The following is a 26701-nucleotide window of genomic DNA, read 5'->3' as shown; positions in this document are numbered from 1 at the left end:
GTGGGAGCATTGGAGGGGATGTGTGGCAGGAGGAGGGACAGGAGCCAAATTACCTACTCCAAACCTGTCTTGTCTGCTCTACCAGGGTTAGTTAGCAGTGTAAAATGTCTACCTTGCTGTTAAGAAAACTACAAACAGGTTTGCTACAGCAAATTAGACTGTAGTAACTGATGTGAATTCATCTTACCTACCTAAGCAGAAGGTGAGTTTTCTTGGTGAAGGCGCCAGCCTGGGACTGAGAGAGGCTGGAGAGACAAGACAGTGAAGTAGGAGGTTAATGAGGCGCGAGAGAACTGGATCCAGATCAGCTCGTGTGATCCCTGGAGTGTCTGAAGTTCCCTCTTTTCTAGGAAAAACTTCATTCCTGCTGTTATTACCAAGAAAGTTTTTATATTAATGGAAGAAATGACATGTCTGATATTAATGACTATGCTCTGTTTTACAATTGTAAACAGTACTTATTCCTGACTCTTCAATACTCTGATAGCAAAAAGGCTTGACAGTATATTAAGAAGCACTGATAAAATGAAGCTCTAGTAGGAAAATCAGGGTTTGTTCATTCAGCAAGGATTGATAGGAAGTTAAAAAGCTTGTGTACCCCAACTAACAGAGCTCTTTGCTCCTCAAAAAAAACCCCAAAAACCCCAAACCCCAAAAAACCCCAAAATTTTTAACCTCAGAGATCATCAAGGTCTCAATTATTAGGTTTGCAACTTGAAATCTGCTTTCTGCCAGTGTGCTGATACCTATGTTCCCCAAAATTAGGTCCCAGTAAATTAACCCTAACCTGGCTAGTTCCAGTCTGGGCATCAAAGCTGAATTTGGAAATCATATCCTGAAGTGTGGCATGCAACTCGTAATGCTCTGCGCTCCTTGGCAGAAGAGACAGAAAACACATACAGTCCCTCTCAGAAGCTGTACTGATGTGAGAGATGATACTGAGTGTGTCATATGCACCTGTGGTTTGGTTGGTGCAAACAGTTGGGGAGAACAGATTCAACAGATCTTGACAGGTTTCTGTGAAAGATCTTGTCTAGAAAAGACGACCTCCAAATCCCTAACTCTTTCCTCGTCTTACAGGTGAGCCTTGAAGACACTTGGGAGACCGTAGCTCCTGAACGCATGACCTCCCCCTGGGATTAGAAGAAAGCCATGGGGAAAGACAAGAAAGAAAAGGAGGCTGTCTTTCTGAGGAAAAAGATAACTTTGCTGCGGGCTTTCTCGCTCCTCATCGGCAGCATGGTTGGCAGTGGCATCTTCATCTCCCCAAAAGGAGTACTGAAAAACTCCGGCAGCGTGGGTTTCTCCCTGGTTGTCTGGTTTGCCTGTGGGCTCCTCTCAATGTTTGGTGAGTGGTGAACTTTGTCAGTCTTTGCTTAAGTACCTGGGAGGTGGGGGAGCCAGCACATTTTTATGTATAAAAGGGTGGGAGAAGAATAAACCAAAAATTCCCTGTTCCTACTGCAAAAGAAACAAAAGTTTAACAAGCCTGCGGGGGGGTCGTCACCGGGGGTCTTTAGTTCAAATGATTCCCCCAGGGTGATTGAGAAAATCCCAGCACTTATGGTCTGTGAATATAAAATCATGTGCAAGTCCAGGGCAGAGGAACGACAATAACTGCAGATGGAGGTAGCATGGTCTCTGCCTGGAGAGCTGGGAGAAAATGAGAGGACTCATTCTATAAGGTGGAAGGGAGATGCAGACATCTTTTTAGGGCAGTTGTGGGCCCGAGGGCTGTGCAATGCTTTTCATAGGCGCTGTGAAAAGGGCAAGAAGTGGCAGTCTTAATATGCCATAAGGGCCCCCCTTTCTGTTGGTGAGGATAGAGAAGCACCACAGCAGATTGCCTGGGGAGCTGCAGAGTATCCACCAGCCAGGGGTGGGTGTCTGGGTGTCTGTCAGAAGTGGTTTGGGTATGTCTGATGCTGCCTTGGAGCAGGAGATGGAGCAGATCAGTTGAGCCCTGCTTTCTGTGCGTTACCTTTGGCTCGGTTTCTGGCACTGAATACCAGTCTTTTCTTCCAAGGGTTGACTTTTCGATGACAGTTTCATTCTAGTTCTTCTGAAATAATGTAACTCTTAAAGTTACAATGGATAAAACATATGGCTTTTAGTTTCCTTCATTAACTGTATAAAATCACCATCTCGGAAACGCTCTAAAGGTGCTGTTAGGAGAACTGCAAGATCTCACAGCTCTGGGGAGAAATCTGATGTTTATTTTAGTAGGTGACTTTAAAGTTCTTCTGTTATAACCTGTAAAAAAAACAACCAAGAAAGGAGAAATACCCCATGTGGAAAAAGCCACTTTGGCACTGTTACACGTACACACAAGTTTAGAAATTGAGACATTCAGTTGTTAATATGGCAACACGTGTGGTTCTTGCTCTTAGCATATGCATACTGATATTTTGCATTGCAGCCTATGTGTGGTTGTTTGGCCAATGATATACTTCTGCTTAAAGAAAATCTTAAAATAGAATGTAAGCATGGTGTTTCTTTTAACTGAGCAGAGCAATAAATGATAACGTGTGTGCTGATCACATAGCCCGAGCTCTGCAGTTGGAAAGGTTTCTCTCGTCATTGCATCGTTTGATAGACTCTGCTAGAAGGGTCTTGGGAGCCTCTTTATCAATTTATTTTGTAGCCAGATTTGTTGGTTTGTTCTTCCCTTTTATCAGCTTGATTACCTCCCCTGATCATTTCTCTGACACTTTTTTTGCAGTACATTAAAAAGGCTTGCTTTTTTTCTTTCAAGTACGGCGTTTATATGAGCCCCATAGCATGAGTTCAGCAAAACACTTAAACGCACGCTTGAAGCATGTAAAGAGGCCCACTGGAATAAATGAGATGAGGTGTCTGCCTATATTCAACACTTTGAACAGGGATTCTTTACAAATTTGCCAACAGAGAGGCGGGAAAAATTGAGGTCCTCACCATTGGCATGACCTGAATATGACACAATCGCCATGGGACTTGGAGGCGTGGCCATATTACCATGGGTTCCTCTGTGCTCTCCCTCCACAGCCACCCGAGCTGGGCAAAGACGTAGATGGCACAGCTAAAGATGGTCTTGCCCCATAGGGTCACTTCCCAGCAGTGCTCAGCCCCACTGCAAGGAGGGTTGTGCTCAAAGAAGTGAAGTGTTTTATGATTTCTTTTGGTGAACAAAGGATGTTTAACCTAGCAAGCGAATCCAGTGTAGGCAGGGCTTAAGATTCATACTTAGACACGTTCAAATGGCATGATGAATTGCTCTACAGAGAAAACACAGATGGGATTTTTTTGGCACAGGTGGAGGCATACAGGTTTCTATCCATTTGCCTGAAAGTTTTAAGCTGTCTTCTCTGTCACGCCTCTCCCAGGGCCTCTCGCTGTGCCCCGGCGCAGGGGTGGGGAGGCGCAGAAGTGCTTGTCGAGGCAGGAGCAGGCAGTGCCCAGGTCTGTCGGTGCACTCGTACATGAACATGTGAGAAGAGACCGACTGAGCCTGTCATGCAGACGCTTCTCTTGCTCTGCACCATCAGGGCTGTGTTTTCCTCCGGTGGCAGGTCTTCCCTCTCAGAGGAGATGCCCTTCCTGGTCCTCTATCCGGTGTCTTCGAATGAAGGAAGGGATTTATGTAAAGATTCAAGATAAGGACGCAGGAACGTGGTCTGTGATCAAAAACGTGATTGAAATGACCAGTTCAGCCACGGCCTGTCAGCTGAGCTGCTGTAACTGCCTTGTAAGCACCATTTCACCAGTCTAACGGTGAGGAGAAGTGAGAACCCAAACCTCCAGGACATTTTTCAAAGGAAATGTCTTGTAGCTTAGTGCAACATTTCTACTACACACCTTTCCATATAACTTCCGTGAAAAAGTTGTATTATTACCAGAAAATAGGGAATTTCTTTCCTTCTGACAGAGAAGTCAATTACTTCAAAACTTACTTCAAAACACTGTAGCACACAAAAATAGGGAAGAGCAGTTCTGCTAAACCCCTTCTTCTTCCTCTAATTCACTGCTTGTTTTAAACGGATTCATTCAATCCCTGAAAAGTCACACAGAAAAGAGAAAATTAATGGGATGATTTACTCAGTGCATTTCTACCTGAACTTTTCCAGGCGCCTTGTGTTATGCAGAGCTTGGAACAAGAATCACCAAGTCTGGAGGACATTATATCTACATTTTGGAGACACTAGGACCTCTGCCAAGTTTCTTATTCCTGTGGGCAGAGTTTTTTGCTATCAGGTAAGAGATTTTCTTTGTTTGCCTTTTGCTGGATGTTGTGATGATTTAAAAAAACAAAAGTTACGGTGCCAGGTAACAGTCTAGGCAGTTTGTAAAGGAAAGAGTAGAAACAATCTGAAAAACTTTGAAAGATTTTCAGTGATAAAAGGAAGAAGGCATAATGAGTAAATAGTTACACATGTTCAATGTGATCTGTACTGGAAGAATATCTCTGTTCTCCCCTGGCAGCTGGTATCCTCCAAGAGCCATGGTATGTTTCAGAGACTGACAATAGATGCCAGATTTATTTCAGATCTTTTGTTTTCATTGTGAAACTTTTTTGGATTCTCCTGTGGAGACAACTTTCTGGCTTAGCCCTGAGTTAAATAATATTTTAGAAAATTGTAAATTACTTCTTTTTTAACTTGAAAAGGAAAGTCCTCACCTCTCAATAACCTGTGTCCTTCATGTAAGCTGAGATGAAGCAGGACATATGAACCACACTGCATTGCTCAGTATGATTAATCTCAACTTTTCCTTTCAAGCTGGGAATTAATCTTTTTGCAGCATGTGATTTTTAACCCATTTACCAAGAAAAACCTACAAAAAAGACCCTATGGGAATTTACCATCTGCATGGGAGAGCATGATTAAGCTGGGTGGGGAAACTTCCCCCCCCCCCCCAAGTTTTGTGCAGTTTTATATCATGCCGTTTTTTGGCCATCTGCAGACCACAGCTTGTGCTTCGTTCCCCCCCAGGCCTGCCAACAGCGCCGTGGTTTCTTTGGCATTTGGACGCTACATGCTGGAGCCATTTTTTGCCCCCTGTGCAGCCCCTGTCCCTGCTGTGAAGCTCGTGTCTCTCCTGGGGTACTGTAAGTACTAACTTTTATGGGACTGCTGATCTCGGAGCCTCTCTGCCCCAGACCAGGGGCACTTACAGGGTGTTAGCCTTTGGGAAAGCTGCGGGATTGGGGCCCCGTCTTACCTCCTTGGCCACACAAAACTTCCTGATCCAAGGCACTCATTTGGGGCCACTATATTCTCCAAGAAGGGGAATGGGCCTCCTTGTTGACCAGCTGGAGCCCTAGGTTGGGGTCGGGGGGATTGTGCCAAGTATATCCTTTCCAACCTTAATGATTCCCAGTTTTAACTTTCATTAAAAAAATAATCCAGCCACCAAGCCAGGAAACATGAAATTACTACTCTATTGGTTTAGTGGTGGACTTGGTAGTGTTAAGTTAATGGTTGGACTGGATGATCTTAAAGGTCTTTTCCAACCTAAACAATTCTCTGATTCTATGTGAGTAGAAACTCTTCATGTATAATTGTGCAAATGCCACTTGGGTTGAGGGTGTAAGGCTCAAGGTTTTGGACTCCTGTCCTGGTGCACCCAGCCTGTGAAGCTGTCCTGCCTGCTCCGGGCTGGTGTGTGCTGGGACAGGGACCACTGTGAAGGGGGCTGCTGAGACATCCCTGCAAACTCACACCCTCCCCTCCAGGCAGGCGTGCATGTCCCAACAAGAACCAGGCTCCTGGTCCCTCTTAGGAGCATAACTCCTCTTCCCCTTCAAACGCTATACACTGGGCCACACCTGTAATGTTTTCTGACATCTCTTACCCCGAGCACCCTCTCTGTAAAGACGCAGCCTTCTCCCTGGCATCCCTAGAGTGAGGAGCGCTGCTGTATTTTTCCCTGCATCTGTTGAGCATGGGCTACAGCTGCAGCAGTGTGGTCTCCTCTCCAGACATGGTCCTCACCCTCAATTCCTGGAGCGTCACCTGGAGTGCCCGGCTGCAGACAGCTCTCTCCATCGTCAAACTCCTGGCTCTTGCACTCATCATCGTGCCAGGGATGATGCTGCTGGCCCAGGGTACGTGGGTACGTGTGCTGCTGCGTGGCTGAGGGAGGTTGCTCGACACGCCTGCCTGTCACGGCTTTTGTCAGCCCCTAGTGACCAGTGTGGCACTCCTTCAGCTGGCAGGAGCTTTCTCTGCCTGTGTGGTGGATGTGAATTAACTGGGAGCTGAGACCAGGGCAGTTGGCACGAAGCTGCATCATTGCACAGGGCTGATGCAATGGGCTCAGCTGTGCTTTCTCCAAAACTGAGCGAGTCTCAGTGCCTGCGGCTGTGTGAGCCTACCCAGGGTGATACAGGCGTCTTCCTCTGCACAGTCTTTCTTTGGTGTCAGACTTGCCTGTTTTAAGCGTGGCTCAAAATCCTTCCAAAGAGGCACAAATTCAATGGACATCAGGGATGTCTGACAGCATCCCATGGTGACCCGAGCCAGCCACAGTTGTGTAATGAGTTACCAGCCCTCAGCTGGGCCCTGGTAACTGCATCTCTAACCTTCTGTGGCTTTTTACCTGGTTTTTACCTCCTAATTGATATGGGTGGTAACTTAGTAAACTTAGAATGGACTTGCACGGGATTGCACACTGACATCCAGAGTGGGGGAAAAATACCCTACCAGTACTATCTTCTGGGAATGATGCAAGAGTATTGGCTTTAATCCAAACCTCCGTCTATAGAAAATCCCAAGGCATTCCCGCTCGAGGGATGAAGCCTGCTCCCTCTTCACGCTATTACCTTCCTCTGTGGAGAAAACAACACAGGCAGTAGGCTCCACGTTCATGTTTCTTTCTGATGTCTGGAGCTGGCTCCTTTGAACATGCAAAGATCCCCTCAGGCTGGCAGCACTTCTGAACGGAAGGACTGCCCTGCAGCTAGAAATCCTGAGCCATTATTGTTAGCAATGCCTTCAAATGACAATCTGGAGCCCTGGCACCCGTCCTCTGTCCTCCGCCGAGGAGGATAAGTGCTGGTGACATCTGGAGGGAGAATTCACCACGAGACCCCAGTATGACAGGTTGTATTTAATGTGACTCATGGGGGACTGTAAATCACTCATTAAAGTATTGCAGACAATAAATCCTATTTATGTGCCATCACTTTATCAGCAATCATTTTAGAACATAAAAAGACTACCTCGATAGGCCCACTCCCGTATTTTGGTTTAGTTTTCTTCAAATCTCTTTTCTTTTTTACTTGTTTTTTTTGTGCTTAAAAAATCAGTTTTGTGCTTTTAAATCAGTTTTCCTGATTCCCCTGCCTTGTTCTACTTTTTTTGGTTACACTCTTGTCCTTTCCTCTGCCATTACCTTCCCATTGGCTCAGGTTTTTTTTTTTTAGAGATTTGCTGTGCCAGTGTTTCAAACCCAAATGACCAAATCTGGTCACAGAGCTCCTTACAGAGGAACCTCCACAGAACTGGCCTGACTTTCTCCATGTGCTCCGTGCCATTTCATCCCTTTCCTGGAGAGGCCCAACTAGGCGAGCGCCACACCTTTTTACAGAGACTGTGATATGGAGAACTGAATATAGATGTAGAACCAAATCTTGGGCCATCTGGATTTGAAAATGTTGGAAATACAACTCTTTTTGACTGTGTTTTCTATTGGTCTTCCTTTGAATGAGACGCAATTAGGTGTTTCTCCCTTCCCTACATTTTTCTGGGGTTTGATAAAATACGGTTCATACCTAAAACCCTGACTTTGATTTTGTTGTTGTTGTTATTTCAAGCAGAGAACTTTTAGGAAAATTGGGGGAGTTGGTAAAACGAGGTTTCTATCTGAGCCACCTCTACTTTTTTAAATTTTATTTGCTTTGTCCTCTGTGTCCTCAGTTCCTCCTCCTGCAGGCAAGCCATGGTGGCTGGCAGGGGTGGCAGGCAGGGAGCGTGCCCGGAGCAGGGAGCCAGGCTGGCGGTCCCCACTCCCTGCTCCCACTCCCTCCTCCGCCCAGTTCCCATGCTCCGGCCAGCATGGGGCTGGGGTCAGTGCTCCGGCAGTGGGATCAGGAGGGAGCACAGCGAGAGCTGAATTAGCCGCCTCGCTGGCTGCACCACATCAAAGAGGAGTGTGCATCCAGCTGCTTAGGGGGCTGGGGGGGCGGGAAGAGGAGGTCAACCTCACGAATTAATTTTGGGCCTAAAGAAAGGATAGGACAACTTGGGTCCCCTCGTCTCCACGATCTCCCGTTCCCACAGCAGGTTCTGTCTGAAACAGAACCAGCCACTGCTGTTGCCCTTCCTGAAATGTCTCCTGTAGCTGGACGGGGAATGGATTTGTTCTGTCACTGTTTGTGAAGTAAACACGTCAGCACAGCACTGCAAATTGAAGCCATGAAACAAATCTGAATACCTGGCTCCAAAGAAGTTACAAACACTCTTCCCAGGTCTGGGCAAGAGGTACCAGGGGGGTTATCCTGCGGGAAGGAAGCCTGTCTCTGATGTTTTCCTGCCCATGTCTGTTGTTTATCTCTTCTGCAGGCCACACCGAAAACTTCCAGGACGCTTTTGACAGACAGTCGCTGGTTTTGGATAAGCTGCCCCTAGCTTTTTACGCAGGCATGTTCGCATATTCAGGCTGGTAGGTGTGACGGGAGGGTGCTTCATGGGCAGCAGACTGGTGCCTGAGACATGGCTCAAACTCTCCCTGTATCTTCCCACCGTGCAGGTTTCAGGCCAGCTTTGTGCGTGAAGAATTGGTCAGACCTGAACGGTAAGGCTGGGAAGAAGTTGTCTTGGGTTACCAGCCTCTGGGGTACTGCGGCTTTCCCAAATGCAGTATGGGAGGAAATAAGTTTGTGGGTCCACCTAACCAATGCCAGCTGCAGTCTGCAGTAATACTGTGCATAACAAGGGATAACAGCTTGTTCTTTGTGTGCCTCTCTTCCCCTTTCTGGTAGAAACCTCCCCCTGGCTGTCATCGTGTCTGTGATCACGGTAATTGTGGGGTACATGCTCACCAATGTCTCTTATTACACGGTCCTGGGAACGCAAGATGTTCTGGCATCTCCTGCTGTGGCTGTGGTGAGTCGTCACCCCTACCGTTACCTTTCTTTAGTGCAGTTGGCTTATGCTGAAGGGGTGGTCATGGCAAGTGTTTCGGAGACGGTTTTCCTATAAAGTGCTTTATTGCTTTGTCATTTCTCTGGATTATTGGGCAACAGTGACTTCTTCTAGTCTTGCCTAAAAGATAATGAAAAATAACCTGAAAATGACAGTAGAAAAGGCAAGATTTATATTTTACTCCTTCGATGGAGGAAGTTTTCTTTCTTTTGAATCTGACTTTGTCTAGAGATTGCCACATGTTCCTAAAGTCACACTTGCTCTTCCTGCAGAGCTTTGTGCAGCGAGCCTTCAAAAGCCTTATCTCCGTGGTCCCTGTCCTTGTCGCACTGTCCTGCTTTGGAACCATGAATGGAGGAATCTTCACGTTTTCAAGGTCACTTCCCTAAGAATTTATTACTCATTTGGGTAACTGAGTCAGAGGGAAGCACCAGCAACCTGTGCAACTGCCCACCCACGTGATGGCATTTTAGCCACTCTTGTGGGAAAAATAAGGCCTTTGACTCCCAGGATGTGAACTACAGGATGATCCCTGTTGGCTAAGAGTCTACCCTTTCTATTTCTGGCCAGGTCCAGACTTTGGTATCTAGGGCTGGTCACAAACAAAGATTTTTATCTTCTCCCCTCACCCTTCAGTTTAAATCCCCAGTTTAAAGTGAAACATCAATGTTTCTGGTGAACTAGAGGCTTTGTTGACGTTGGCAGCTGCTCAGTGAGATCGAACCTTCTTTTGCTGGGTTCACCCAGCTGCTCTCCTGCAGGGCACAGGGTGCCTCTGTTGTGAGGATCTCTGGCCAAAGGCAAACTCTCCCTCGAGGACTTTGCTTTGAGGTCAGTGACATGTTATTGGGGATGGGCTATTTCTAAAGCAATAGCCAAGGCTCAACAAGACTTGTTTTAGCAATAAGAAAAGCTTTGTTCCATGGAAAAATTATCTTGCCAGCTTCATTGGCTACTACATTGCATGTCCTCATGGGATTCTTGAAATCGGAGAGGAGGGCAGAGCTCACAGAGAAGCACATCGTGCTGGTCCCGAGGACCTGAGCGAACTTTCTGGAGCTGGTGCTGTTTCACGGTTTTGATTGCAAAAGAAACAATCAGTTGATATGAAAGGGATGTTTCACAGCGCGAAAGCTAATCAGTTATTTGATCCACTCTCCTGAAATCCTGTATTAAATACAGGCACGGAGAATCCTCCCTGTTAGCTCCTCTAGATTAGTGGTTTTCTTTGAGGATGAGAAATCCCTGGACAGCACAGAGGTTCTGCGTGTCCCTATTGCCTTTCTCTCCCCCATCCTGGCACGATTAACATAATCACTGCAGAAAGGCCGTATAAACAGTGATGGGGCCTCCCTGGCTGCTGGCCAGCCACACCCCTGCAAAACCACAGAGACAGCGATAAAACCAGTTTTACACTCATGCCCCAGCTGCTTTGGCCATGTTCCAGCCCAGCTGATGCTCTGGCATGGTTTGTTTGTGGATATTAAATTCATAAAATTGGATGCAATGCCTTCTCCCTAATTGCCCTTTCATGAGTCAAAGGAGGGATGGAGGCAAGAAGCTCGCTGCTGTCATTCTGTAGCTGGTCTTGTGTGTAGCTGGCCTCTTGGCAGTACGCCAAACTACATTTTCCAACAGCTGGCCAGAGGATTGAAAATCCTCTACTATTTGAGGAAATTACTTTTTTTTTTTAATATATGTATTTATTTATTATATATAAATATAAGCATCAAGACTGACAATCCCCTTTCATTAACTCACCAGCCTGTCTTATAAAGAATTGGTTTGTGACCCCTCCACTTCCTACTGGAAAGATTAACCCCTTCTCTAATGGCAAGAAGCTTTCTTGCTTCTGTTTCCAGCCTGAACTCATTCATGGCCACTTTGGGATTGCCCAAAGGTCTCTGCCAGTGGGCTGCCCAAGGGGATGCTGCCAGTGGTCCTGCTGGTGGGCTCTGTAGTGTGTTGAACTAACTGGTCCTGGGAGAGCTATGGGAATTTAACATTGGGTTTTTCTTCCAAATGCCCCAAAGTGCAGCTAAAGGCAAAACTGTGGCCTTGAATAGCAGACCTGTGCTGGGGGTGGGGGGCTGTGTGTGTACCTTGTGGCCTCAGGTGAGTCCAGCGACCGATCTCATTTCTAGTCTGGATGTGGGATGCTAACGCATAGGGCTCCCTGTCTTTCCCTAGGACTCTGTTTGTGGCTTCCAGGGAAGGACAGTGGCCTCCGCTTTTCTCCATGATCCACATTCGAAGGCATACACCCCTTCCCGCTGTCATGTTAATGGTAAGGAGATCTGGCTGTGTGACATGCCCTGTTCTTGCGGTCTTGGCTTTCTTGCAAAGCCTGGAGAAGCTAAGGAGTTTTAAAGGGTGTTGAGACACTAAGTCAGCCTCTGAAAAGTACAGTAAGTGGAATACTGGAAATGGCGGCAAAGTATTAAGTCCCCTCATGCCAGTAGTGGTATCCAAACCCACTACCTCAATGTCCCTGCCCTGTAGCCTTGGACACCTTTTTTAAAAGTACTGTCCCTACCATCTGCCACAGTTTCTGCTTGATATTGTCCCATGAAAACACCTCTGCCAGGCTTTGGCTGTTTGGAAAACTGAAATTCCCAGGTGTGGTGGAAATGCAGGGAATGAGCATTTGCACACATGCTCTCAGTTTTGGTTTGGATTATTTCTGGCAGTGGTCCAGCTCCATCCTAACTGTGTGGCAGTGCCTCTTGCAGCTTGGCTGACCTGCTAAAAACTTAGCAAGTATCTTTGTCGGTAGCCTTTATACTGGCAGGGCAGGCTTGTGGATCGTGCATGTTTTAATTGCCCTGCTTAGGACATAAAGTATCAAAGATGCTGTTGATCTTGAAAGGATTGCTTCTTTCTGTAGCACATCATAATAGTGCGTTTAGGCCTTTTGCCTTCAGTCTGTGACACTGTTTTGTAAAGCTCTCTGACCTCTGAAATGTTGGGGCTGTGAAGTAGCTGCCTGTGATTGCAGGGGGGCTGGAGGAGGTGATCCATATTACCCTTTCTAGTCCGAGGACCGTAGTAAGGCTTTAATGACTGTATTTCATCTTCACAATGCTCAGTTCCCTTTGGTTACTGCCATGGTGTGTATCGGAGATATCTACCATCTAATGAACTTCTTCAGCTTTTCCCGATGGCTCTTCATAGGATTAGCCACCCTCGGGCTCATTGTCCATCGCCACCGTCACCCGGAGCTGCAGAGCCCATTCAAGGTAACGCATGGCCTATATCTAACAGCCAGGAATGTGCAGGCTTGTCACTTCTCTCTCTCTTATTTGCTAATAATTAGAGCATGACATGGCTATGATTGCCTTTAGGCTCTAGGGGGTCTCAATCCCTATTGCTCAGTGAGGCATGTAGGGAGCCTGCAAGGAGGGACCCTTGCCTGGATGTTATTTCAGTGGTAGGAAAGTCTCAGCTCAAGCTGAGAAGCAGAAGGGTGTCAAGGCTTGGGGGAAAAGAGTATGGCTGGTGGAACCCTGGGAGCAAACCTGACTTAAGGGGAATCATCTCCTGGCATAAAAATATTATATAGTGTAAAGAAGCTCACGTGCAAGTCTTGCTGCTGCAGGCACTGAGGATGCGCGCAGCGCGTGTGTGCGTACCATGAAGTCTTTTGTTCAGCAGTCAGCTAACAGCAGCTAATGGCCAATGCGGTGTGTGCCTCTGTAGAAAAGGACCTGCCCTCCTGCCCCAGGGAGGGGGAGGAGAGCGGCTTTGTGAGCCTCCAGCCGTGTGTGACCTTTGTGGGCTGCCCGTTGTACCAAGAGCCCAGGCGGCTGGTGGGGTTTGAAGAGCTGCCTGATACTTAAACAGTGTCCAGACTTCTCCCATGCTGGTTTCCAACCAGTGCTGCTGGTGCACCTGTTGTTTTCCGGGTTGCTGGTGGGACAAGTTTGCAGGAGAGGGCAGGATTTACTGCACAGGCACCGCCTTGTGTGTGCACCTGCAAAGCTCCGGCACATTTGGACTGGCGACCATAAGCAGTGAGAGGCATTAAAAGTGGGCAAAGGGAAGGGAGGAAGCAAGGGGGTTCAGTTCCCCCTCCTCAGTGGGAAGTTGGAGGATGCCTTGTCCTCTCGTGCCTTTCCTTAGCCTCCAGCTGGGCCGTTCCAGTGGCCCTTCTCACACTGCTCGGTGCTGTGATCCTGCTCGTGGGGAGCAGCCAGTCCCCTCACGTCCAAGCTGGAGCTGGTGCTGGAGCAGCTTTCTTGCACTCGGGTCACCTTTCCCGCTGCCGGATAACATGCAGAAGGCGTTTGACCGCGGCGGTGCTCGAGGAGTGCACAGTTTGTTCCTGTCTCTGGTCGCGCCTGCACGGTGCTGCCAGCCAGCTCCTGGGGAGGAGAGGAGACCTCCGAGGCCGCAGGCACCGGGCAGCCGATCAACGAGAAGCTCGGGGGGCAGAAACGCTTCCCACAGCTCCCAGGGCTCCTCCCCGAGCCACGCGAGGCCTGATGCAAAGTTTGGAGTAATTTTTCTTGTCGGTCTTTGCTGGAGACGGTGTGTTTAACAGAGACCTCGAAGCTTCCCAGTTTGTTGGCTGGCTGCACTCGTGTACTCACCCAGAAACAGATTTTGCCTTTTTCTTTTAAACCACGCTTCTCAGGGGAAGTTTATTAGTGGATAGCATGGGTGATGTTTTCAGCTGCTGAGATTTTGCCCCATTTTTGTTTAGACAGATATTGAGGTTTTTAACAATTCCTAAAGGCAGATTAAGTGAGGGAGGGAAGTGCTGGGGTTTTGTTCAGTTTGGTTGATTTTTTTTTTTTCCCCCCGCCTTCTCCCTAGTTTTTATAACCACTTCAAACCCGAAGCCCAGTTGTCTGCAAGAGGGAAGGGCTGCGTGCAGGTGGCGTGGGCATGTGCTGCGCTCTAGTGGCCAGAGAGAGGTCGTCTTCTGCCACTAGCTTATGGAGAACAAGCCTTAAAATACATGTGATTGTGCTGGTACTTCTTCTCCCCTATAGCATTTTGAGGTAAAAATGGTGAGAAAACACCGGTAAGAAGAGGAAGCAGTCCTCTCTCACACCTCGCAAGCAGATGTGTGGCGTGAGCGTGTGCACGTAGGAGAGGCTGGCAGGGGATGCTCTGGCTGGAACGACAGCAAGAGCACGTAAGTTTGGTGGCTGGATGGCTGCCATCGCTAGAGCAACTGATCTCTTCCAGCTCGGCATGGTCAGCATCCAAAATAAGATCTCTGTTACTGGAAAAGAGATTGCCACCCTAGATGAGACCAGCAGCTCCTTCGTTCTATCAGCTATGGTGAGGAGTAACTTGGCTGAGGTTGGATCCAAAGACTAAGGGAATGTTTCACAGTTTTATTATTTATTGCAGTCTTCCAATTTACTCTCCAAATAATCCAGATGAATTGGCTTACCCAACAGGGTAAGGCTGAAGTGCTGACTGCTTCTTTGGTCTTTCATCAGGGTGTCATTGAAACTCATGTTCTTTATGCAGGTGCTATGGAGATATGGAGCCTGGTTTATCCTGTTTTGGTGACTCTAAGTCTCAGGCAAGCTGGAGGCAGGTCAAAATGAGTCACAGGTGTTATAACCAAAGAACAGTTTGTTTCAAAGCACTGCTTCTACTCTTGGCTTCAGATTTTCCACCAGCGGTTGCCAAAGGTGGCAAGTAGGTACATGTGCATGCACAGGTGCAATACATTCAGAGAGCAGTGGGGTATAGGTGACTTCTCCACCCGCTTGGCTTGCACTTGCAAGTGAGGTGAGACTTATATTAGGAAGGAGGTATGCACCTCACAGGGCACACTGGGCTCCGAGGGTGGTAAGAGTCAATTTTTATTCTATGCATCCTGCTTGTTCACAACTGATTGTACAGAAACAGTGTACAGGACAGATACATGATTTTTCTCATCTTCTTCAAGATGGAGAAGTGTGTGCTGGCACATACGGAGGCTGATTTGCTACAGCTATCGGTTTTGCCTGAGAATCGTCTGTGCTCTTTTCACCAGGTTCCCCTGTTCATTCCTGTCTCTTTTACCATCATCTGCCTCTTCACTGTGGCAATGTCTTTCTACTCAGACCCTGTGAACATTAGCATCGGATGCACCATGGTTTTAAGTGGTTTTCCAGTCTACTACCTCATAATCCATAGGCAAATGTCAAATCGTTGCCGTAGCCTATTTTGTAAGTATGCGTTTTGAGTTTCAGTATTGTGGACCGAAACACGCTCAGGGGTGGGGATGTTGGTTTGTTCCCAGGGCTCATCTCTCATGCAAATTGCCTCATGACCAACAGACCTCATGAAACCTAGATCATGAGCCCTGCCACCCCTTCAATGGCTTTCCCAAGACACGGCCTCTGCGGCCAAAGAAGCGAGGGGGAGGCTGTGCTGTGGGTGGGCGGCAGCCAGGCAGGGGCTGTACCCTCCTGGCTTCTGAATATACTGATAAGCCAGCCTGATGCCCTGTTTCAGAAAAAACAGGGCTGAGGTCTACCGATGGGGGGAACCAAGAGGGCCACTTTCACTACCCAGCCCTGGTTTCTGCTAAATTTTGTCATACCTTCAGGATCACCACCTCTTGGTCAAATTTGGCTGACACTGAGCAACAAGATCAAAAGTTAGGATGAAGAGACTGATTGGCAGACACTGTAACCCTGTGCACAAGCATACTTGCTGAAATGCTGGGAAGAGGACTGGTGGGAGAAGATGGTGCCACCTGTGGGCTATCTATTTGATGAAGAGGCCAGGATGGTTTTGGGCACAGATGTGGCATCATTGTAATTGAAATACATCGTTGTAATAGAAATACATCATTTTAAATGAAATACATCTCCACCCCATGCAATATCTAGCACAGATTTCCTTGGGGAGTAGTCCTGGTGGCACAATAATTTACGCAGAAATAAGAGCCCGGTTTTGAGTTTAATTTATGATTTCAGTTATAAATCTTGTTTTCTTTTGATTTGATGTTGGGCTGAGGTGTATCGGTAACCAGTGAACAGAAGAAAACACACAGCAATAAAGGAAATAGATGCAGTGATCTGCTAACATAAAGTGCTCCAGCCGTTAGTGCTGATGCTCTGATTTTCAGCTGTGTCTCAAGATTTCCTCCAGACTAAACTTCCTTCCTTTTTATCCCTCTTTCAGATTATCTTACACACAAACTACAGTTACTGCTGGAAGTAGTTCAACAAGAAATCAAGACTTACTGAGAAAACCATCAGAACTTACAGGAGAAGATAAAATCTGCTTATTCCGTTTTTGATACCTTTGATCTTACCAAAAGCAGGCCATGCTCTTATTCTTTTAATCGCTGCAAATGAGGATGAGCCTGAGCCAAAACCCTGCTGCAAGTGTTCCTAAGCTTGCCAGTCGGGATCGGGATGAGTATGTCACATCTGTTTCTGCCCTTTTCTTTCTTCGCAGAACAATCTAGTTCTCTGAAATGAGCTTGCTTTGCCTGCTGAGTGTCTTCAAAACCAAGATCCCGATTTTGCAGCCTAGCCCAGTCCTCAGTAAAAGTGTGTGTGTGTGTATATATATATATGCACACACTACTTTTTAATTTCCTAACTTGGCAAATAGAAAAAGGGAGCATGTTGCAGAACTTAGTCCAATATATGGAAGCCAAATGCAGGTTTCAGACTGAAGCATTGTAGTAGCCATGCTGTGGACAAAGCATTATGAAGAGAAATGGGTGGGGAGAGCAAATTAGAAATAAGGTAGATGAATTGGAAAGGAGGAGGTGGGGGGATAAAACTTCATTCACCAGGAAGTGCAGATTCAGGTTAATGAGAAGATATTTGAAAACCCTTTGAAATTCAAATATGTACAAAATAAGGTCAGAATGCTTTGCTTTGATTATTGTATAAGCAGAATAAGTTTATTTTGCTTTGAAACAATGTTTCAATTTTTAATTTTATTTTTCTACAATGACATCTAGAAATGTACAAACACATTAAAAAAAATCAGCTAAATATCCACAAGAATGTGACAAAATAGATCCTGATCCCTCCCCCAACTCCCCAGCCCCCCTCCTCACCTCGTACTACCAGTGAAGCTGAAAATTCAGATTTTTGGACCAACTCCAGTGAAATACAATTTCTCTTTTAGTTAGGCAAAATGACTGATGAGACTTGGGCAGATTCCTTAATAAGTACATCTTTTGGTGCTGTAAGAAGACATGAAAGACTTCATGTCAGAGCTTTAACTTTAAACCTGCGGTCAAGTGACTTGCTGAATCGATACATAAACGCTCATTTGAACTATTGACATAAGAAAGGTTTCCGTTATTGGATTACTTTGGTTTACATTATTAATGTGGCAACATTATGTCCAGATAAAACAGCAATTAGCTATTTCCAATCACTTAATTGTTAATCTTTTCCTAGAAGATGAGAAGTAGTACGCTGAGACTCCTCTAATGACCGCTGGAAAGAGGAAGAGCAGAATGTGGAGCCCTTTTAATCTTTTGTATCAAGCATTTATGTACTTAGAGTAAAGCCAGAATAGCCTTTACAAAAACCAGTGTAATCTACCCAAATATGTAAAATTCACCATCAAGATTTGGAAATAAATAAGTGTGGGGTTTTTTTCCAAAACAATTGAGAATTATTAGTCTTGTTATGACTGCTTTCTGTTCCTGTGCTAAATTAAGCTGGGAGAGCAGCAGCGCGGTTGCAGGGCTCATTTCCCCCCTCCCTTCCCACAGCTTAATTTACAAGCTGCTGGACGCTGTCCAACAGGAAACCCAGTCTTATGGGGAAAACCATTACAACCTACAGAAGAAGGTACCAGCTTTAAATGGCAGTGTGGTTTCAAGCAAGATCTGGAAGCGTTTCCAGGCTCCCAGACATGGGTCGGGCTTTGCTGAAGCTGAACCCCCCGGCACACCTTCTCGCAGCACCCCGTGGCCAGGCCCCGGTGTGGGTGGCTGGGGAACCAACCTGCAGGAGACCTTTCAGAACCAGGCGAGCCCCATCACCCCAACATAGCCTGAGTCCACCCTCTTAGGTACGGGTTTGGGGGATTTTCCACATCTTGAGGTAGAAGCATGAGGTGCTGCCATCCTAGTCCTGTGCTGCAGGACCCCTGTGAGCTCAGCGTGCCCACGCCATAGCATCAGTACTCACGCATCAAACCTTCGACTGGTCTGAAATTGCAACAGAGCTGTTGCCTGTCTGCAGATAGACACATAGACTCTTTTTTTTTTTTTTTTTTGTCCATTTCCTCTGAAGAGAAAAAGGGAACAAGAATTGAAATTCCTGGGGGGAAAATAAGTACTCCTATCTGCTGGACCATGGTTTCTTTACACATGATAAATCATTTGACATATGCAGGGAAACCACACTTGCGTGCCTCTGCTGACTGTGCAGGAATATGATCTTGCAGGGCTAGGTATAGGATGTCTGCTCCAAGGCCTGTCAGATACTAGAAATGCAGACAGATGTAGTACCGTGGTTACATTGACAGTTAGAAATCAGCGGTTCATGGATTACGTTGCAATTAAAAGTGATAAAAATAAAAAATATGATGTTCAGAAGGTATCAGTGTACTGTGAGCTCAAGTTTCCTGTTTGTGGCAAGTTGTTTGTTCTTAGAGACGGTGGTATGCTGCTCCCAGCAAAGCTACGTAAACATTTTCTACCAAGTCAGCATGTTTTTTCTAGAGCTGATATCTCATGCCTACTGAAGGTCTTAGCTTCCGTTCAGAAGAGTATTTTACTAGAGAATTCACTTATGCAAAAATAAACCTGAGGGACCTGATTCTATAAATCTTATCAGTCAAAGGGAAGCATAAAAGCTGTGCAACTGTGGAGATGACAGCCAGTGTCCTGGTTTCGGCTGGGATAGAGTTAATTTTCTTCCTAGTAGCAGGCATAGTGCTGTGTTTTGGATTTAGTAGGAGAAGAATGTTGATAACACACTGATGGTTTAGTTGTTGCTAAGTACTGCTTATGCTAGTCAAGGACTTTTCAGCTTCCCATGCTCTGCCAGGTGCACAAGAAGCTGGGAGGGGGCACAGCCAGAATAGTTGATCCAAACTGCCCAAAGGGCTATTCCATACCATGTGACGTCATGCTCAGTATATAAGCTGGGGGAGGTTGGCTGGGGAGCAGCGATTGCTGCTCGGGAACTGTCTGGGTATCGGTCAGCGGGTGGTGAGCAATTGCATTGTGCATCACTTGCTTTGTATATTATTGTTATTTTCCCTTCCTTTTCTGCCCTATTAAACTGTCTTTATCTCAACCCACAAATTTTACTTTTGTTTTTTTTTCCCCGATTCTCTCCCCCATCCCACTGGGGAGTGAGCAAATGGCTGTGTGGTGTTTAGCTGCAGGTTAAACCACAACAGCCAGATACTATGTGGGAGGTCAAAAGCCAGTCAAGAAAGGCCAGACGGGGAAGAAACAAAGTTCAACTTCATAATCACTTTTGTGGTGTGTTGATTTTTTATTTTTTTTTTTTTTAAATGCTATGTCTTTAAAATGCACTCAGAGTGCAGCCTTTCCAGAAACTAAACCAGAGATTTATGTGTTTCAGCCCCTACTGGTCTGGTCTGACTAGATCATCAGGAAATAAAAATGTTCTGGGCAATTCAACTGCACATAATTTGTGTAACAAGAAAAAAAAAAAGTTTGCAGTTGAACAAATTTATGTAGTTAGTACTACTTGACCTGTCGTTAAGCTTTATGCTTCAGAGCTCTGCTGGGAAACGCTGTCAGCCTTTTAGACTGAAAGGCTGGAGGTCAGATTGGGAAGCTCCTACCCCTTCTCTGATTTCCATGGGGGAAAACAGACCAGAGGCTCAGACTTTAAGGTAAAGGAATAGAAATACTCTGGATAATGCAGAGCTCTGCGTGGGCTGACTGAGCCTGCCCCACAGGGCTCTGCGCATGGTTTGCACTCGTTTGGGTCGCTCCGTGCGGCGCTGCGTCCTGCAGCCCCCCCGAACAGCGCGATAAACAACACAGAGTGTGCTGAGAGATGCACCCGCTTTCTGCATTGAGATTTGGGGTTCACTTTGCAAGGCAATGCCAGCTTTTGGCTTTCAAAGAACGATGTTCAGCAGGAACTGCTCCTGGCAGGAATCTTGAAAAGAGAAGGTCCTGAATATCCCTGGCCACTGGAAGGATGGGGAGAATTGAGGCAAGGTAAGTGCTGGTGCGCAACGACAGGATGATCTTAAAGGTCTTTTCCAACCTAAATGATTCTATGACAGGAACCAAGTGATAGGGATAGACTACGCTGGTTCGTAGGGATGTTGATTTTACTGATGCATCTGCCAAAAACATCAGCTGTGCCTGGCCGCTCTGCTCATGCCTGGCAGATGCGCGTGCGTGTGATGCAATAACCAGAAGGAAACGTTACTCAGCTCCGTTTCCTAAGAGGCTAGCGGAGAGGCATCCATGACGTCCCACGGAGAGAGACTCTGAGAGAGACAGGAGGTACAGGCATGCAGTTGGGAGTTCACAGGGAGCTCGCACAGGCCAGTCATGTTTTATTTCTGAAGGTCTTATTGCACCCGGGAGACCTTTCCCGCACGGAGCAAGGGTTCAGAGGGCTTGTCCTGCTGGCGGGCACGTGGCTGATGCCCTCAGCTCCCGGGGGTGACGGCTGGGTAGCCTGACGGCAGGACTGTGAGTAGAGGAGCCGGGGAGGTGGTGTGTGCCGGGCTCTGACAGCTTTCCTGGGGTGCTGCTGAGCCGGGAGGGAGGGCAGGGAGAGAGACGGAGGAAGTTGGGGATTTCATGGCTTGTGGGCTTGGTTTTAAGGTCTGCTGGAAGGATAACTGCTTGCAGTTAGTCACACCGTAAGCTGTGTTTATCTCTTCATTAATTCACCCTTTCTTCCACATGAGGAGGAAGTGTGTAAGAGAAAAGGTGGCATGAGGTTGCTTTTTATGTATAAAATTTCCTCTGTGTAAAGCTATTCCTGTGGAGATATAAAAAGCAAATTTACAGGGTATCTCTCAGTTGCACAGGACCAGATAGCGAAATCTTCAGCAAAAGGTGAAGGATACTACCTGTCTTGCCAGTGAAATATTTCTGTCTGCTTTAGTAAGTGTTTTACCTCGGTTTCTTTCTAGTTGGGGTTAGTTGGTGAGAGGAAAATCCCTGCAATGGGCAGAAACAATGGCAAGTGAAAGTGAAAGTAGGGCACAACTGGACGTTTTGGAAAAGCTTGATGGTGTTAGGGCAGACTGGGAGCCCTGGGTCTCGGCAGGGAAACTGGCAGGGGCTAGCATCCACCTGTGGAGTGGGAAGAAAGGGAACAGGGACGGGGGGAGCAATGGAGAAAAGGTGCCTGGAAACATCATCCCCCCCCCACTCCCCCACTTTCCTGTCCGCTTCCCCTCCACCCCCTCAAATCCCACACTCGTTATCCACAAACTTCAAATTCCCTTGCTGCGGCAGCAGCAGCAGCACACTGCTGGGCGGAGTGGAGAGAAGGAGCAGCCGCGTCCAAAAAAAACTCCCGGGAGTGCTGGATCTCATGAATCTCCTGCAATGGGATTTGAGAGAAAATGAATTGGGAGAGTTTTTCTAGGAACAGGCCTGGCTGGTGTTACTGCGTACAAAGAGCAACCATGGTCTGAAGACAGCAGTGGAACAAGCTAAGGCTGCAAGGGAGACTGGGTCCTTCCTTGCTCTTTGTTCTGGCAGTCTAGGGGCTGCCAAGGCTTTGTTTGTGGACCTTTGTACTGTAACCAGCTCTATGAGGGAGCTCCTCCTATAATGATTTCCTCTGATTAGCCTGCTTTGAATACCCGTGATCCCTGCCAAAGCATGAAGGGCATCAGAGCCGGATAAATTATCATTTCCAGTTTCTATTTGAATCCTGTGTTCAAATTCTTCTAGCAGCTCTGAGTAGCTCAGCCACAGACCCTTGCAAATTCCACAGCAGGCAGGTGGGCAGGTCTTGGCTGCGTGTATGTGCTCCACAATAGGGTAATGTTGTAGGAGCGGCAAAGTGGTGAGATGCATAGAAAAAATGTTGTCTGGGTCCAAAACTGGGACATTCAACGGAGGCTGAAGCACAGCAGCAAAAGTAAAAATCCTCTGAATTTGAATTATTGGTGGCTACCTGTTTCAGCTGCTTCTTTGTGTAGGTGCTGTGTCTCCGGGGTAGAGTGTAGAGCAGAGACTTTGCTGGTGAGTGATTCCCCCCCACCCCACCCTGCAAGGAATTTGACCTTGGCTGGATGCCAGACGCCCACCCAGCCGCTCTCTCACTCCTTTTCCACAACAGCAGAGGGGAGAAAATAAAATGGAAAAGTTCACAGGTTGAGATAAAGACAGGGAGATCACTTACCAGTTACTCCTGTGGGCAAAACAGACTTGACTTGGGAAAAGTTAGTTTATTGCCAATTAAAATAGATTTGGATGGTGAGAAACAAACCCAAAAATTAGACCAGTGCCTTTCACCTATTCCCCCTTCTTCCCAGGCTCAACTTCACTCCTTCATTCCTGACTCATACACCCCCTCGCCCACACTCACCCCCCAGCAAGCGACGCAGGGGGGATGGGGAATGGGTGTTGAGTTGACCTCAGTCCATAAGAATTGCCCTCTGCCACTCTGTTGTCCTCAAAAATTTCCCATGCTCCAGCACGGCTCCTTCCCATGGGCTGCAGTCCTTCGGGATAAGCCTGCTCTGGCCTGGGCTCCTCTCCATGGACTGCAGTTTCCTTCAGGGCATGTCCGTGTGCTGCACCATGGGGTCCTCCATGGGCTGCAGTGTGGCTATCTGCTCTGCCACGGTCTTCCGCAGATTGCAGGGGGACGATCTGCTTCACCATGGTCTTTTCTATGGGCTGCAGGGGAATCTCTGCTACAGTGCCTGGAGCACCTCCTCCCCCCATTCTTCACTGACCTGGGTGGCTGCAGGGCTGTTTGTCTCATATTTTTCCTCACGTCTCACTGCTGGGCAGCTTTCTCAGAGGTGCCACCAGCTTGGCTGACGGGCTCAGCTGTGTCCTGCAGTGGATCTGTTGAGCCAGCTGTGTCTGGCATGGGGCACCCCCTGGTCTCTTCTCACAGAGGCCACCCCTGCAACCTCCCACTGCCAGGACCTGGGCACCTGCACCCGGTACAGTACCTGTGAGCGGCAGCTTTGCTTTTCTGAACACTAAAGGAGGGGTGACGCTATCAGCGCCTTCTGAAGGCATTCTGACTTCTGCAACTGATCATGCACTGCCTAGAAGCCAAACCTTACTCCTGTTAGCCAGGTGGCACCACTGGCCTTCACATAACGAGCTGAGTTTATTGGGTCAAGTTGTATTTTCTTCCAATGTATATTTTAGAAATATATATATTTTAGAGAAAAACAGTGACCCGGGTCCAAGCCACAGAGGTCAGGGTCATTTCTGTGGTGCTTACCATGCCCCATAAATGTACAAACATCAGTTCCTTGGTTCTGGGTCAAACCTGCACTTCCCAGCTGGAGGGGTCTCCTTTTCTGAGAAATGATTAGACTTCTGACCAGATCAGGGATATCATGTATTTTGACAGCTTTGGAAAAGACTCATACTTTAATCTGGATTTCTCTTCTGATGTTAGGGCCGAGGAAGCAGCCAGGCGTCGGTCAGCTCTTCTGCACCTGTGGTGTCTCCTAACTCACCCATCTGCTCCTGAAATGGACTACGCCTGGTATTGGCTTGATGATTCTGGGCACTGGATTGAATATGGGGAAGAGGTGAGATCCATCCGCTGGTCCTGCCAAAAGCTCTTGTTAAGCCATCTTCAGAGAGTTATTTAGGGCATGTTGGCATGCAGCTGGTGTGTTTTACGCGTGCCGCTGGTGCCCTTGCAGTGCTGCTCTAATGCCCTGGTAGATTCGTCTTATTAATTGTCCCTCAAAGCAGTCCTTCCACTCTGTGAAAGCTTTCAAAGGACAGGCTTTGAAAATGGGTGCATTTTCCAGCGATGACGGCTGTCTTTTGGCTGAAGCTGACCACACAGGCTGAAGGCTGCTTTGTTGCTGTTGTTACAAGCAGCTGTTCTCTGTGGGGTACCCCTCTGTTGCTGAAGAACAAAACGCTTGAAGCCTTAGAGACTTAGTTCAAAATGGCAACCCATGATACTAGCCTGGGGAAACACTGGTATTTCTGCACAGTGTCACCTAAACCAAAGGCTGGTTTCTAACAGGTATAATTTCCTTGTTCTTTCTATAGCATCCAGATCACTGCTCTGCCACAATAACATCTGCAGATCTGGAGAAGGAATTTCTAGCTGACCACAAAGGCATTGTGATATTCAGGGCTGGTTCTCAGAAGTACCAGTTAGACTTCAAAGGTGAAGTATCTCCTTGTTTTAAGTTCATTACATCGTGTAGCTGGCTCTAAGGTAGCCTCCTTCATGCAGAGTTCTCACCCTATGTCTGGGTTTCTTTGAACAGGTCTTTTTCCTCCTGTAAGTTTTCTCCAAGCAGAACTTGAGCAGCATGTACATTTCACTGCAGTTTTGAGATGCCCTGCTCGAGCTTCTAGACTTGCGCATCTGTAGTCAAAAAAGCATCTCTGACAATATTGTATATTCTGAAGAAGAGCTGAGAGTAAACACTTCATGGCATCTGGCTTATGCATTTGGGTTTATACAACTAAAGAGGAGACATGAGAAAAGAAAAAAAATCAGCACTGAAAAGTCAAATGGTGAAGAAGTGAGTCCATGGTAGACATCTTGCAAGCTAGTTATGGGGAGAGAAAGCACACAGTGCAGCAAAGGAAAACTTAGGGGTGGTTGCACAGAGAGAGAATGGGAAAATGAGAAATGCTTTTCTGTTTCTAATTTATTTACCCATCTTAAAATTCCTGTTAGCTTTCCAAACTTTAAATCTGTTTCCTGGCATGAATAAAGACAGTGGTGTTTAAAGGAGGAGACAATGGATAATTAGCCATGTCACACAGCATGGGCTCTGTGATATTGTTACAGGACCAAGAAGAGAGGGCAGACTTTCCTTTTAGCACCATGTAACAATCCCACACTGCCGGGAAAGCTCGATTTATGGCCTCCATCGTATTGAAAACTCTTCCCTGCTGTAGGCCTGACATCAGATGTGGTTTTCTCTGGCTGACAGCCTGGATGTGAATGCATGTGCAGGTGCAGTTGGTGGTTGGTTGCCTTTGAGCTTCACAACCTATGCTAGCAGGTGGTTGACCTTGATGATCTCCAAGCAGAAGCAGCACAAGTGGAATGGTTTCGAAGTATGGAGTGGGGTGGGTGTGGTAGAGAGAGCACCACCATGCGGTATTCAGGGCTACCTCCTCTCTTATTTTTTCTAAACACATAAGAGTCCCTGGACAACAAATTATCTAATTACTGAGTCATTGTGTTTTTCTTTCAAGACATGGTCCAAACAAATTTGAGGTATGAAACTCAAAGAAAAGTTGCCCGAGTGCCAAAATTTATGTCCTCTCAAGGTGGAAAAGACAGAAGGTAATATACATTCATTATTTAAGAATGTCTCTAGATGACAGCACCTTTCTGCTAAGAAGTTTCTCCTACCTGTCTAGAATTCAATTTTAGATTTCTTACATTCATTTTTTAAATACATTTTGCTGACTGGTTTAATGGCAAATTTTGCAGTGACAGTGTTTGTAAATTATGCAACACTTGTGAAGTGTGCTGGAGGGATGTTTGGTGGCAGTCTCTGGCAGTTATGAGAGACCCCTAGAGTAGATTTGTTCTCTCTGTGAGAGCAAGGCCACATAGGGCTGACACAACTGTGCCAGGAATAATTTTATTCCTTGATTTCTGCACTACCAATACTAAATAAACAGTGCACAGAGTAGGAGCAAGGGACTGCCAGTCCCAAGAACTGTGGAGCAGATAGATGCCATGCCCTGGAAAGCTGAGGATAAAATAAAACACAGAAGCAAATCCCTCTAAATGAAGTGAACGGGATGCACGTATTTGGGATACCCTATCTTACGGCTTTTTTGAAGGAAGTTCAACTTAACAGAATTTGAGCATGTCTGCTGTAAAAGTTAGCTGTGCTACTGATTTGTTTTAAAAAGAGCCGCCTTTGCTTCAGAAACTCACCAGCAGACAGTGCATTTGAAGCCAAGGGTTCAGTTTAAGAGTTGGTTCAATCAAGGGTGGGTTGATTCAAAAAGAAAACAAACTGTAGCTCCTGAATGGGTGCTAATGCTCCTATTGCCTGGGTTAAAACATGCATGCCAGGAAGGCATTACTCCTGGAAGCTGTTAAGCACTGACTGGTGCAGTAGTGTCTGCAGGGCACAGCTGTCCACGCACAGCCTCCTGGCAGATGCAGGCCACCCATCTGGCTAGTGATTTAGAGAAGAGTAGCCACATGGACGGAGAGGGCTCATGCTCCAGTTTCCTAGAGGTTCAAGCAGCATGCATGGAGGGCTAGCTGGGAGCAGTTGTATAAACCACCTGGCTAGGAGCATGTTACTTCTCATTTGAAGCTCTTCTACTGGTGTCTTGACCTGCCAAGAGATGCATTAATGCCACTAGGATATGTGTGGAAATCTAAACTGGAGAAAGAGATAATAGTTATGTGGAAAGTAAAACAAAAATGAAAATCCAGGGATACCCAAAGGCTGCTGTAGAACCAGTGGCT

At 46.8% G+C, this 26701-nt stretch overlaps 1 protein-coding gene across 1 annotated transcript; it reads left to right on the top strand.

Annotated features, from left to right (window-relative positions):
• The first annotated feature begins 1152 nt into the window (after window positions 1-1152).
• Window positions 1153-23804, top strand: LOC104027007 (cystine/glutamate transporter). The gene is made up of 13 exons (XM_075719205.1): window positions 1153-1348; window positions 4104-4230; window positions 4968-5083; window positions 5957-6082; window positions 8541-8640; window positions 8728-8772; window positions 8960-9083; window positions 9395-9498; window positions 11313-11409; window positions 12212-12361; window positions 15124-15302; window positions 22227-22269; window positions 23675-23804. Exons 1-13 carry the CDS (start codon window positions 1153-1155, stop codon window positions 23747-23749), a joined length of 1482 nt encoding a protein of 493 aa, XP_075575320.1. The 3' UTR covers window positions 23750-23804.
• Window positions 23805-26701: the final 2897 nt, after the last annotated feature.

This window comes from Pelecanus crispus, chromosome 1, assembly GCF_030463565.1.
Source record: "Pelecanus crispus isolate bPelCri1 chromosome 1, bPelCri1.pri, whole genome shotgun sequence".
Classification (NCBI taxonomy): domain Eukaryota; kingdom Metazoa; phylum Chordata; class Aves; order Pelecaniformes; family Pelecanidae; genus Pelecanus; species Pelecanus crispus.
The sequence above is the reverse complement of the archived record's forward strand: the minus strand, read 5'-3'. Positions and strand labels throughout refer to the sequence as shown.

What these genes read in the sequence shown, in the direction of transcription:
- LOC104027007 (XM_075719205.1), top strand. Translation starts at nt 1,153, where the DNA reads ATGGGGAAAGACAAGAAAGAAAAGGAGGCTGTCTTTCTGAGGAAAAAG. An exon ending in CGTGTCTCTCCTGGGGTACT is followed by an intron (nt 5,084 to 5,956) that starts GTAAGTACTAAC and finishes TCTCCTCTCCAG; the next exon opens with ACATGGTCCTCACCCTCAAT. An exon ending in TTCCCGCTGTCATGTTAATG is followed by an intron (nt 11,410 to 12,211) that starts GTAAGGAGATCT and finishes CACAATGCTCAG; the next exon opens with TTCCCTTTGGTTACTGCCAT.